Source organism: Tenebrio molitor, chromosome 2 (assembly GCF_963966145.1).
Source record: "Tenebrio molitor chromosome 2, icTenMoli1.1, whole genome shotgun sequence".
NCBI classification, from domain to species: Eukaryota; Metazoa; Arthropoda; class Insecta; order Coleoptera; family Tenebrionidae; genus Tenebrio; species Tenebrio molitor.
In genome coordinates this window covers 18,038,659-18,053,014 of record NC_091047.1, presented here as the reverse complement: position 1 = coordinate 18,053,014, position 14,356 = coordinate 18,038,659, and the positions used below count along the sequence as shown (strand labels likewise).

Genomic DNA, 14,356 nt, shown 5'->3' with positions numbered 1-14,356 from the left:
CGGTTTGTCTTTTTGCACTAAAAAAATACATGACTCACAAAAGCAAAATACCATTTTTACCGTTTTCAAAAGTTAACGGAAGGGAAATGCTTACAAGTTCAAAAGGTTATTAAACGTAACAAATTACATAATCGCCTTCAAACTTGTTTTTATAAAAAGGGTGGTGTTTTTTAAAGAATTTAAAATGCCGTCAATCTCATCTTTCCAAGGCTTCAGAAATTATTGAAAAGCGAATACCTATTATTATTTTTGTAAAGCACTCCAAATCGATAGCAAACTCTGCTGGATGTTTAACATAATTTCAATTCACCACTTTTAAATTGTTAAGGCAAATAAATTAACACATTTACTTGTAAGTTTGTGAATATAACAGTCGCGGTATGGATTACGAACAATTTCACACAAAACTAAGGTTTAACTTAATTCATTCCAGCACGTAGTAGCCCGTTAACGTTTAGGATAAAAAGAAATAGTTGGATTTTAAAAGATTCATGTAATGATTCTGAGTGATGAAAACAATTTCACCATTAACCATTTACTTGTCAGTGCTGTACCTTTTTTTTTGTTATATAATTGGATACATCTGACTGTTTAAATATTTATAAAAGAGAATATTTTATTTCCATTTTAGAACCAGAATTTCCTTTTAACTGCCTCTGCTTTAATTTGAAACTTTTAGTAATTATTGTACCCACCACGTGAAAAACCTTTTGAACGTTTAAAAGAAATATAAGTAACTTACACGATTTTGTTTTCTCAGTGTAGGTACCTACCATAAGGGAAACATGTTTTCGATACTCTCATCGTTCGATCTGTATATATTTTAACATTACTAGCATGGTAAAAGAGTTTTTACTGGCGACAGAAGGATATGACTGGAGAGCCGAAGGCGAGCCACTCACCTTCTGGAGCCAGTAAAACCCGTTACCTTGCATGTATTGTTGAATATTTTATTTGTTTCACATTGTAAAAATTATTATTTCCGTTCAATGTGTAAATGACGCTAATGTACAAATTCCAATACAAAAAATCTGACATTGTTTGAAATTGAAACGTTTTTATTTTTATTAAACTTACTGTTTGTACGTTGGAATCATTTTATTGTATTTGCAATACTTCTTAATTATTGATGAAAGCACAAGGCAGTCGGTAACGTTAGGTTTTTTGTACTGTAGACATGTGTAGTTATTATTTGTGCAAAATAATACAATTTTTTTCATAATCGATGTGTCTTAAATATGTAGTTTCAATAAGTTGCAAAATGTTTTTAATATAACCAAATGTGGTAGAAATTTGCCAATTGTCTTTGTACAAATCACATAACTAAATTATTTTTCAAAAATATTGAACTTTAGAATTTGAATATCCGTTAATTAACAAGAAAAAAATTTAAGATGCAATAAAAAAGATGTGACATTTTAATTAGATAGAAACATTAATTTAATATTGTGACATCGAATATATGTAACACGAAGAATTGGGCTTAAAAAATTTAAAGAAAATAAAAGTATAATAAATATAGAATCTCAAAATTTAATTAAATTGTTATTTGTGAATAGAGTGGCATTTTATATTTATAAAAAATATGTTTCAAAGTTAAAGTAGATTTATAAATAACCTATTTTCCAGTTAATAAAAATGTAATTGATTTAGTAATGACTTTCCTCGCTTCCTGTAAACATTGTAGACAAAAACAACGAGGCAAAGTGAACCAAGAGTCCGTTTTTTAATCCAGAAGTGGACTCAAATTTCAGTTTTATATATACTCAGCGGTACAATTAATCGCCCATCCGCTTTAAAGCACTTAGCTTTGTCAAATATATGTGCTTTATGAATCAAATTTTATGGACAAGGAAAAGCATTAAAGGCGGCTTAATAATCAATCTATTGTAATACATAAATGAGATTAATCAAATAAAAACTCAGCTAAACTTTGATTTATTTGAAAATAGTTAATAAAATTTTGGTGGGCGGTTATATTCCGCCGAGTATAGATTATTTACGTTTTAGAAAAAAAAAATTAAAAGTATTTTTTTAGGTGTAAAATTGTTTTTTATTTTCACAATTTTAGCTCCAATTTTTAGCTGTTTTCTAATCTGTGTGTAAGTTGTGCAAGTTTTGATGAGGTAGTTACGAACAAAAGACCAGTTTTATTTTTATTTTTTTTAAATTTGTGTAATCAAAAATTGTTTCTTATTTTGATAGATACTCCTCTCCTATAGACGACTCAAGTTGCAAAAAACCACTTGTCATTTGCAACAGCATTTTTTCAATATTTTTGAACCAAATAAAGGCACAAAGGGATCTAAAAATCATAGTTTGGATTGAATATTTCCCATATAAGTACAGTTTTAAAGTAATTTCAAACGACTCATGCCATAAAATTGCTGTTGCAAATCCAAATTGGTTTTTTGCAACTTGAGTCAATTTTAGCAAATTATTCAACTTAAAAACTTTCTTGAAGAATAACGAACATTGCTTTTGCGTTCGTGGACATTTATTTATAACATTTTGCGTAATAGTTTAAATTCTAATAGATACCTACTTTTTGTTAGGTACTTGATTTAGCTAGAAATCATTGCAAAACTAAAAATAAAAAAATAATAGGTATGTTTTTATGAGGAATTGTAGGTATAACTTAATTTAAAAACAAAAAATGTAAATGAATTCAGTGTACGTTTACATAGATGTTAGTCAAATTCTGTCATAGTAAAAAATATTTCCAATAATATCTGCACATTTAATTCTTTATATAACTATTAAGTACTGTAACGTTATTGTATATAAAAATCCAGTAAACGAATATTTCATCAAAATTACAGTGCATTCCCTCATACATTTTTGAATATCGCTTTTGTAAATTTAATGTAAACGTAAAACTTCTGTTCTTTCAACTCTTTCCAGTCCATCAGGATTCAATCGTTTTTGTACCTCAGGCTCTTTAAGGAGATATTCATATATCTTTTCCATGCTGGATTGGGATTTAGCGTCCGACGTTTGTTCTTCTTTTCCGGCCTCAATAGGTAATTTGCCTTTAACATTTTTCAAGTCGCGTCTGATATATTCGCTTAAACTTGTAGACAGAATCTTGTTAATTTTTGCTGTAGTGTCCCACTCACTTTTGAGTATGTTGTTGTCTTTGAAAACGACGTCGACTCCTAAATCGGGATGATTTTGCACGACGCCCCTGTAAATTGACCGTCTGCTCCTGATATCTGCAAAAAGTCATACACGGGTAACTGAAACATGTTTGTTGGTGTGCACGTGAAATTTTTGATACAATTTTAGGTCGTCAACGTTTCAACAGAACTATTACTAAACGGATATCAGATAAAGTTGATGCAAGGGGACTACATCATCTAGGCTTCGGGTGTATTTGATGTAAGTTTTCTATGTTGCAGTAGAAATTAGTTGATTGTTATTTTTTATACCAAATATACCAAACGTAGGTATTTGCCTACTGTGAATAACTATGGAATGAGTACCTACTTAAATTGACAAATTGCTTACCTGCTAAAGATTGTTTTATTCGTATCTTTAAAGGAGGAACGTTAATTTGTTTAATTATATTGTTGATTTCTACTATTAGCAAACAGTGGATAATGCACATGAGTACACTTATACATGTTTCCATAATGAAGTTAGGTGAAGAGTAGATGTGAACTAAAATATTATGATATAAAATATTCACCAAATTTTCAAGGAAATTATTCATTTTTAAAATTTTGACTGACAAAAGCAATGAAAACGGATTATTTTTTAGATATTTCCCTGGTAATCGTAAATTATTGTTAATTTTTAGGAAAGGTTTGATTTTACAATGTTGGTATTTTACAAATGTATGCAATTGACTGACTCAAGTTGCAAAAAACCACTTGTCATTTGCAACAGCATTTTTTCAATATTTTTGAACCAAATAAAGGCACGAAAGGGACCAGAAAATCATAGTTTGGATTGAATATTTTCCATATAAATAATTGTACTATCGCGGCCATCCAAAAGTGAACGTTTTTTTTTATAGTTTGATATTTACTTTAAATCATAGACGTCCTAAAATGTCAAAGTTTGACACTAGCGATAAAAAATTTATTGAAACTATTTTTTTTAAATGCCACATCTCTCTCCGATGTAGACAGCTAGAGCTATTGCAAAGCAAGAAGAAAATTGGTCGTTGGCTGCTGTGGCGAGAGAACTACATTGCAGTAAGACTTGCATCTTCAATATAAAGAGGGGTTGGCAAGAAAACAGGCTTAAGAGGCCAATGCGAATAGGTGTTGGAAAGGTTTCTTTACTAAAGTTTACTTTCACTTTAATAATGTATTAATTACTTCTCAGTCTCATTTTTATTATTACAACTTTTTATTATTAAAATAGTAACGCCTGCTGCACGAACGCCAATGAATACAGCCTGATTTAATCTAACGAAAAATACGGAAATTTTCGCAAGTTATCGTTCACTTTTGGATGGCCGCGATTGTACGTACAGTTTTAAAGGTAATTTCAAATGACTAATGCCATAAAAGTGCTGTTGCAAAGGCAAAGTGGTTTTTTTGCAAGTTGTGTCAACTATACTTTTAATTAATATTTGGTTTCAACGTTACTTTTGCGTAAATTAAAATCTGCTGCAATATTTCATTATTATGTAATTTATGACAAACACTTTAAATCATTTGTTCTATTTAAAACATAATTTATATTTTTAAAGTAAATAAACCAATAAAAACGCTAAAAAAGTTAAATGTATACGGTAGAATCCGTAAACTAAGAAAAACATAAACATACTGATATAGATTTTACACAGCCGAAATAGCTCAGTTGGGAGAGCGTTAGACTGAAGATCTAAAGGTCCCCGGTTCAATCCCGGGTTTCGGCAGTTTTTTTTTTTTAATTAAATATTTGTTTTTTCATTAATACACACTTTTGACATAATACAGGATTAATATTATTATATATTAATGATTGTAGTCTAAATATAGGCGTAAAAACTAAATGTAAAATTTATGGTTGCAGCTCCATATAAAAAACAGCAAAATGATGTGAATAAGTGAGTACACACCGTTCACACACAGTAGATAAATTGGGTCCAAACCAACGGATTCAATCGTTAATTAAAAAAAAAAAATAAATAAAGCCATCACCGTACTTTTCACATAATACGGTGTGATCAAGAATAACTGAGTCTGTTGGTGACAATAAAATTTGGCAAATTTGAAATTTACCATCAAACGTTCATTTTTATAAGAGCATTAACATAACCAGCATAACCAAAAATGTTTATAATGTCTCAAGTTAATAAAATTCAGCCAGTGCGAATTACGAAACAAAAAACACCAGTACTTTTCAATTGTTTCATTGCCAACAGACTCAGTCATTGTTGATCACGCTGTATTATATCTACCGTGAGATCATTTAAATTTATAATTAAAGTAGGCCATGACTTTAAAATTATATTGGCAACATCCTTGACATCTTGATTTGTTTGTCAAAGTCAAAGTGACGCTTCACAATTCACAATCAATACAAAATCTGAAACTACGAGTTAACAGTTGTATCGAACACTCCGCTTGGGAACTTGAGAGCTCAAATTGAGGTATTTGTACCGGGTTTTCATAAATGATTCGTGTCACAAGAATGCTGTGTCTCCATTTAAATACATGGTGTCACAGCACACCAGATGCCACGAATCATTTATTCATGTACTACCTATCCTGTATGTATAATTCCAAAGTACTTGAATCATTATTGTCTGACATTTGATCCTTTTTACGTCAAAATTACAAAGATTACACTCTTCCAAGATGTTTCTTTCCCTAATTTATAAGACAATTCCACTCAGAAAATTTCAACCAATCAGCTTGTAGTATTTTGAATCATTTGACCAATTAGGAACGAATTACACCGAGAATCGCCCTCAAATGTCACATGATTTATATTGACAAATCACAACTCCGAATTGTTTGAATAGCAACCAATCACAATTTAATTAAGCGGAAATTTTCCCAAGGGAAAATTCCCGATATAATTGCCCTAGGGAAAAATTTTTTCGGGCGATTCTCTTCCGAATATACCTCGGGACAGATATATATCGCCAGAAATTTTTTCTTGCAGTCCAACACTCGTGTTTGTCGCTCAAAATTACCCTCGGGCTGAAGCCCTCGTGTAATTTTCTTGCGGCAAACACTCGTCTGTCAGGACTGCTCGAAAAAATTTCCGGCAATATATCTGTCCCTTGGTATATTATATATGAGAATCGCCCTCAAATGTCACGTGATTTATACTGACAAATCACAACTCCGAATTGTTTGAATATCAACCAATCACAATTTAATTAAGCGGAAATTTTCCCTAGGGAAAATTTCCGATATAATTGACCTAGGGAAAAAATTTTTCGGGTGATTCTCTTCCGAATATACCTCGGGACAGATATATATCGTCAGAAATTTTTTCTTGCAGTCCAACACTCGTGTTTGTCGCTCAAAATTACCCTCGGACTGACGCCCTCGTGTAATTTTCTTGCTACAAACACTCGTGTGTGAGGACTGCTCGAAAAAATTTCCGGCAATATATCTGTCCCTTGGTATATTATACCGGGTGTAGAATTGGTTTACGAGACAGGATTTTACATGTAAAAATAAAGAGTTTCAATTATTGGCTCCCCTAATAATTTTATGCCAAAATAGTTAAAATGAAAGTTAGAGAGAATTAAAAATACTGTCTAATTCCACTCTTTGTTTTTTTCTAACATCTTGTGGTACTGAAAGAAAAGCAAGAAAGGAGTTAACACAAAAATACTAAAAAGCACTAGCCATGAAATTTGACTTTTAAAATACTATGTCGGATGGTTTCTCTATTATTTAATTGTCTTTTAATTTGCCCTTCAAATGAAGTCGTACAGGACTACAGGATGAATGAAAAGGTATCTTCCATTAAATGCTCAAACTTCTCTACAATTCTTCCAATTGTTTCTGTGGCAGGAATTGATCGGTCTGGGAAACCTGAAGCAAATGTTGCTTGGAAGTTGCTTAAAAAAGATCTTCCATAATAACATTTAAAGAAATAAATACAATTTCATACTTAATAGTACTTTTTACTGTGTCAACTTTTTTCTTGTCTTTCTTTCAGTACCACAAGATGTTAGAAAAAAAGTAAGACTAAAATTAGACAGCAATTTTAATTCTCTCCAACTTTCATTTTAACTATTTTGCCGTAAAATTATTAGTGGAGCCAATAATTGAAACTCTTTATTTTTACATTTAAAATCCTGTCTCGTAAACCAATTCTACACCCGGTATATGATAATTTAGCATGGTCCTAAAATTATCGCTGTAATCAGCTCCACCTTCCTAAAATTATCGCTGTAATTTTCTCCTCCTTCCTCGAATTTTGATAAACTCATTTTTGATCCACAGTAATTTATTAGTGTGGGGATATTACTATTTTAGTGAAAATTTCCGGCAATTTCGTACCCTCTCGTTGTATAAAGGCTGTATGACACGATGCTAAATTTTGTAGAAAATTTGTTAGAAAATGAGAGAGGACCAATGAACGATCAGGATCTGACAAAGACAGACTATGATCCTGATCGAGGGTCTCTCTCATTTTCTAACAAATTTTATACAAAATTTAGCATCGTGTCAAACAAGCTTTACTAATGAAAATCGCACGACACTTAGAAATAGCCAATAGAAAAACAGAATTCGGTGTCGTTTCTATAACAATATAGAGATTTCCTGGAAATTTTTTGCACCTAGCTAACTCAACATGAAATTAATCATTGGACATTTTTTCAGCCAATCAAAATCATGTATTTATTAAAAATCTCAATTTTTTTTCCGTTGTCAAGGATAATTCTGTTATACTTGATTTTTTTTGTCAGAAATTTATAATTTAAGAAGCATAATGTCTATGTCGTTGCGATCTTACCGTGCATTGATTAATATCGGGAAATTTTATTCTCATGCATTTCCGGGAATAAACTTAGGATATTGCAAGTGATAATATTCACAGAATACAATTTTTAAAACAGGCGCTAAACAGTTCTTTTCTATTACGGGTTGATACAAATTTTTATTTCATTTTTAGAGGACGTAATACATATAGGTACATATTCATTTATCTTTTTTACAGAAGTAATTAATATAACAAACTAAATGAATCTACTTCATTCTACACACTGAATAGAAAATTTCAATGTCAAATCATTTGAGTCAGATATTCACTTACACTCAATTACAATATTAATCTAGGTTTATTCAAACACAATTTATTTATTCTGTCAACACTTACAATTTGTTAGTATGTAATACAATTTAACAAAAACACACATCTGATATAATATTTTTAACGACGATCTGTTTTACCAATACCACGTTTTCCAGTAAAGAGATGCTTGGGCATTTTGTTACCGATAAATCGATCCGCTTCTCCTTTAAGACCGTACTTCTTAACCTTTTTACTGATTGCGCGGTGCGCAATCTTTGCTAGCTTCTTCTTCATCTAAAAAAGAAAAAAAAAACACCATCAAATTCTTAAATTCCTGCTTAACAAAACAAACGTACACTTTACACTCTTAGGGCCAGTTTATAGAAAGAGAATTAAGTATTTAATTAAAATTTGATTACGATTAACTTAATTTCACTTCTGTAAACTGGCCCTTAGTTTTTTAAATGAAACGGTCAAATTATAGGAAAAAATACTACTACACATTTGAAAAGTGATCTTGTAGTAATCTATTGGGTGATTCAAAATGATTGTGGCCAAGTATGGCAACTATGTACGAAAATTTATGTGGCAACTGTGTGAATGGGGTAGAGTTGACATTTGTATGACATTTCATGACCGTGCATTTGATTTTTTCAAATCCATTACACATTGATTTGACAACTTACAAAATTGCGCGACTATGAACTGTCAAGGAAATATCACCTCTACCCTACCCACACAGTTGCCACATAAATTTTCGTACATAGTTGCCATACTTGGCCACAATCATTTTGAATCACCCAATATATAAAATGATCCCACAAATTCGGCAGATCAAATGAGGGTCAACATACTTTTTCGAATCTGCATCATAAGAAAATATTTTTAGAGTTTCTAACTTATTTTTAAAGTTAGACTTGTTGAATTAAATACAATCTAGATTCTAACACACCACAAAAGCTTAAACAATCTTTTGAATCCAAATGTTTTTGGTATTTTTTAAACTTTGACCGGCGGGAATAAAAAAAAATCTTTTATATAAATTAACTTCCAAACGTACACTCTGACACACAGCAGTCTCACTTACTAACTTTGAAATGTTTTTTATACAAAGATTACAGCTCAAGTCAAAATAATTTTCGAGTAAGACAAAACAAACTTTCAATTCATGCAATTATGTCTTACTAATTCTACCAAATGAACTATGTAACTTACGGCTGCATCTTTAACTCCTAATTCATTCCGTGGGGGCTTCATCAACGACCTCGTCCCTCTTGTAGCAACACTTGACTGACCCTTATCCACATCCATCCTCATCTTTTTAACTGGTGGACCTACAGACCTACTTCTCGTTTTCGTTTTGGTAAAGTGCGCATCCTTCGTTCCACTCATGTCTACTCCCAGTTGTTCCATATCGGCTCGCAACTTCGAAACAGACCTATCTCGAACCTTCGCCCCGGCCGTTCTAGGCATAACAGGTTTTCTACTCTGCTTATTAACTCTAGCTTCATCCTTGATGATGGCCTTTTTATGTCGAATTTGCAAAGCGAGAGCTTTGATTTCGCGCATCGTTTCAGTAAATTCGATCTTCGGGACCACATACATTCCCGTCTCTTCACGAATCTCCTCCTCGCGCTCGAGCGCTTCCAGTTTGTCGAATATCTCCGGGTCGATGTAATCTGCGATGTTGTGACCTTCCCAGATTTCTGGTATTATGTCGTAACGCTCCTCTTCAGGAATCTCCGTGTAAGTTTTCTTAAGATCCAACACGTAATCGTCGCCCTCCTCCAGTTCAATCTCTCGTTCCAGTTTGCGTTTGCGGGACTCTTTCGCTTGGCGTTTGACGAGAACCGACTCCGGTATGCACGGTGGACGAGGTTTGTCGTCTCGAGGTTTAGGCACAGCAACGTGTAGACGGTTCAACAAGCCGTCCACCTTCTTGGACCTCATTTTTTGATCGACTCTGAAACTGAGCAATCTCTCGCACGCCTCCGTTTTCACCTCCATCACGCCAAGATCAGTAACAGTGGACATTTCCATAACTGTTACATCAGAATCTTCTCTTAAATCTTTTAAAACTGCTTGTTTCTCGGACGCCAAATCATCAAGCTGAATTATATCCACCTTGTTTGCGACAACAATCAGTGGTTTATTTGCGAAAAGCGGTTTGATCGACTCAAATAATTTTATTTGCTCTTCCAAAGTGTGGCCACACTGTTCTGAAGGATCCATAAAGTACAAAACGCAAGCACGTAAGTGAGCCAGAGCTGTGACAGCTTGCATTTCAATAACATTTCTTTCCTCCAAAGAGTGATCCAGAATACCTGGAGTGTCAATGACTTGCCAACGCAAATATTTATAATCCATGTGCCCCACGTACAATGACTTAGTTGTAAAAGCGTATGGTTGGACTTCCACGTCGGCTCTAGTGATTTTATTGATAAATGACGATTTCCCTACGTTCGGGAAACCACAAATTATTATTGTTCTTGTGTATGGATCTATTGAGGGCAAGCGAGCTAAATGTTGGCGAACTTGTTCCAAATATGTGAGATTTGATGATTGTCGCTTCATTATCGTGGCCATTCTCCCTAATGCTGCTCTTTTCAGTTGTTTGCAACGGTATAACGAATCCCCATATTTCATCAACCGAACGTAATCTTTTGCCACATTGTCAATTAAATGTTTGGCTGTATTTATTTGACCCAAGGCCAGTTTATAATGATCTTTGTCATACAGAACATTGATCAAGTCGGCGTAAAACGGATGGACATCATCCAATTTTGGAAACTCGGTAAGGATCTGAGCTAGACGATCGTGAAAATTTTGTTGAGTAAATTTTATTTTTCGAAGATAAAAATTTCTTATTCTTGTTATTTTATATTGTTTATGGACAACTGTTGGTGTTTTACGTTGTGTTTTTGATAAAATAATATCAATAAAGTCCTAAACATGACAATATTAGGTACTAAAAATCACATAATAAAATTATATAAATACCTTTGAGGATGGAACCACAGCAATCTTTTTGAAATTATATAGTGCCATTTTCGTCTAATGTGAAACTTATTACAACAAGAACACCTCACTAGAGTTAAAAATTAGGTTTAACTTGGACGACTTAACCTAACAATTTCACATACCAAACACGTGGTATCTCCTCAAAATAAAAATGACAGATCCATAGATAAAGAAGGACAGATCTAAGATCTAACCACAGAACAATGAATATGTGCTGTGCTATGATTTGAAGAGTAGATGAGTAGAAGGAGAATTGATATAATAGTGCTATTGTTTTCTATGCATGTTTCTACGTATTATGTAATTTCTATGCGAGTTTCAGCGACCCCAATTACATTGCTTCAACTAAAGTACTGAGTCGAGTCAGAGAATACAGTCGAGTCGTGGAGTCTCGAGTGAGTCTTTATCTATGGTGAGTGATAAGTGAGAGATCATGAGAGATGTGAAAGCAAGAGAAAGTTGTGTCGTAGGATACTATTGTTATACATTCGAAAACGACCATTATGTATTAATAACCTTACTTTTAATTTAATTAATAAAAAATAGAAAATAAATAAACTAAATATTTTGTCATCGCTCATATTGACAAATTGTAGATAAATTTGACAATTGCAATAAAATTTTGGACATCATTTTTCTGTCATAAAAAAAATTACTCTAAATCATGCTTTATTGAAATTGTCACACATGAATGATGAAATTGTTGTCAAATTTATCAACATGAACGATGACAAAATATTAAGTTTATAGTTTTTATTTATTTATTTTCAATTTTTTATTAATAAAAACCTCGTTCTATTCCATTTGTCTGATTTTTAAAACTTCTTGAATGTTTTGTCGGTAAATCTGACATTCACATTTTCAAAATTGACACAATCAAAATTAAGGTTATTAAAGCATTAAGGTCGTTTTAGAATGTATGACAGCACGATAACACTAGTGTCCAAAATTTATTGATCGCGACTGTACATATCAATGGTAATTTTCTTTATTCGTATTAAGAAATGTATGGAATAATGAAAAGATAAATATGAACTGGATATTATTAAAACTGTTATGATTCAACCCACAAAACAGTAAATCGTTACCGTTCGTTCATTCCCTATACATAATAAATTTTCAAAAATGGTGTGCTGAAAGCAGTGAACTATTTCTTGGTTACTTCTAATTAAGGTTAAAATGATGTCAAAGTGTGTCAAATGTGAAAAACGGCAAATGAGATCATGTGTAAATATGAAATCTGTCGTATTTTTTTATGTAAAACGCAATTATACCTAATTAAAGGTTGTAAATGTGATTGCAGATGGATTAAAAATTTATATCAATGCTGATTGCTGTCAACCATATTAAATACAAAGTACTATGACGGACAATAAATTTAGGCCGGCAAATTTCTGACATTTCAAAAAAAACAGAATGTGTCGTAAAGACGCACGATAGAAGTGAAACTTTTGTATTACAGGGAAACATTGTAATTATTCATCAATCACTTTTAAATAGCATATTCACAACAAAATTGTATATTTTAATGAAGAAAATAAATTATAAACAACGATAACAATAAACAATATCGAAATGCGTAAATCATTGTTCATTTTTAAGCCTCCAAATTAATGAGAGGACATTATCGATAAATGCCGTGAGTGTGACAAAGACAGAAGTATACACAATTTTAAGGGATGTTTGTTTAGATAGATTTATTATGCCAAATCACAATATTGCCAACTAAAATGTCAGATTTTCATAGACAGTCCGAATTTGAAACAATCGTGAACGGATAATATTTCCGTTTGTTTTATTGGCATTATTGACAGCTGGCATACATTTCAAATTTAAACGTCTTGGTTTTTGTAATCTTTTATTAATCATGGTTTTCTCGTTGAAACATGACATGAAAGTCACCAGAATTAATTGACAAACCAAACAGTAATCGTTGCTCACACGTAGTACCTAGCGCGCGTAAAATTTGAAATATATCCTTCAAGCAGTAACTTTTTTTGCCCTGAAATTATACTGTAATTAATGGATTCTAGTGCATTTTGTAGTGTTGGGTTACAAGTCTACAATTTAAAATCTGACAATCTCTCGCTGGACGAAGTATACCCACCACTGCTGTATTTCCAGTTGTCAGCTTTGACAAGAAAATTTGAAATTTACGATTAAAGGTTCATTTTTGTAACATAAACATAACCGGCATAACCAATTTTTTTTAATTTGTTATAGCTATTTGTGCACCAAGGGCGTTACAACGATGATTACGCCCGGCGAACGATGAATCCAGCTCGAGGGCTTTAGCCCGAGAGATGGATATCGTTCGATGGGCGTAATCATCCGGTGACGCCGTGGTGCATACAAGATTTTATTTTTCACTATACGTGTTCTTAAAAAAAAAATCGGCATCTTTGCAATTTTGAATTGATGAGGGCGTTATGAATTCATTACGCCCTGTATTATTCCCCGGTTGTTATGGACATGTTTACGTATTTCGTATCCTAGGAGTTATCATGCAATTATACTAAAGTGAAAAATAAAGTTAAAAACATCCGGTCAGTGACAATTACGAGACAAAAAAATCACCAATATTTTTCACTTGTTTCATTGCCAACAGACTCAAGTCATTGTTGATCACGTTGTATATACGAGATGATCAAGAAGGACTGTTTAAGTTGGTAACACTGGATCGTATTTTAAATCGTATAACAGGAGTAACTTCCGGTTGTTGGTGGCTTGTCGTTGTTAATGCTATACCTATATCAGATATTTGTCAAATAAACCAACAAAACATATCCAGTTGCAGTGTTATAAATAACCGAAATAAAAAATTTTCTTAATTGTACTGCCAACTTAAACAGTCCTTCATGATCACCCGGTATAAAATCGATAATAATTAATGGCTTCATTTACCTAGCCACAACTTTTCATGCTTAAGCATTTAACTGACGTATTCATGTGCTGGAATACTTACGTTATGCTATGACCCATCAGTGCAAATTTATAAGTTAATAAAAACTCATTTTTGTCTTCGCAAATGTTGTCCAACTTTACTCACTGTTTGATTTGAAGTGTTGATTATTAATGCTGGTAGACGCGAATATGGGACACAGTTCACTCTGAAGTGTTCTCAATCTAATGT

General features: G+C 32.5%; 2 protein-coding genes, 1 long non-coding RNA gene and 1 other non-coding gene across 15 annotated transcripts in view; 2 read left to right on the top strand and 2 right to left on the bottom strand.

Annotated features, from left to right (window-relative positions):
• Positions 1 to 14,356, top strand: part of LOC138123418 (uncharacterized) — a 39,707-nt gene that overhangs the window by 7,283 nt on the left and 18,068 nt on the right. For 7 of the 12 annotated variants that reach the window (XM_069038168.1, XM_069038166.1, XM_069038165.1 and 4 more), the window contains 2 exons: positions 2,905 to 3,235; positions 3,289 to 3,381. In XM_069038168.1, coding sequence (XP_068894269.1) covers positions 2,905 to 2,945 — 41 coding nt within the window. In that variant the 3' untranslated portion in view covers positions 2,946 to 3,235; positions 3,289 to 3,381. Of the gene's footprint in view, positions 1 to 2,904; positions 3,236 to 3,288; positions 3,382 to 5,010; positions 5,591 to 14,356 lie in introns of all 12 variants that reach the window. The other 5 variants (XM_069038167.1, XM_069038161.1, XM_069038163.1 and 2 more) reach the window with 4 other exon arrangements.
• Positions 2,720 to 3,970, bottom strand: LOC138123450 (uncharacterized). The gene is made up of 2 exons (XR_011156791.1): positions 3,511 to 3,970; positions 2,720 to 3,215 (listed from the first exon to the last, which is right to left on the bottom strand). It is a non-coding gene; the product is annotated as an uncharacterized lncRNA (long non-coding RNA).
• Positions 4,801 to 4,873, top strand: TRNAF-GAA (transfer RNA phenylalanine (anticodon GAA)). The gene has a single exon. It is a non-coding gene; the product is annotated as a tRNA-Phe (tRNA).
• Non1 (nucleolar GTP-binding protein 1) lies at positions 8,244 to 11,418 on the bottom strand. The gene is made up of 3 exons (XM_069038174.1): positions 11,203 to 11,418; positions 9,418 to 11,148; positions 8,244 to 8,496 (listed from the first exon to the last, which is right to left on the bottom strand). Exons 1-3 carry the CDS (start codon positions 11,248 to 11,250, stop codon positions 8,341 to 8,343), a joined length of 1,935 nt encoding a protein of 644 aa, XP_068894275.1. The 5' UTR covers positions 11,251 to 11,418; the 3' UTR covers positions 8,244 to 8,340.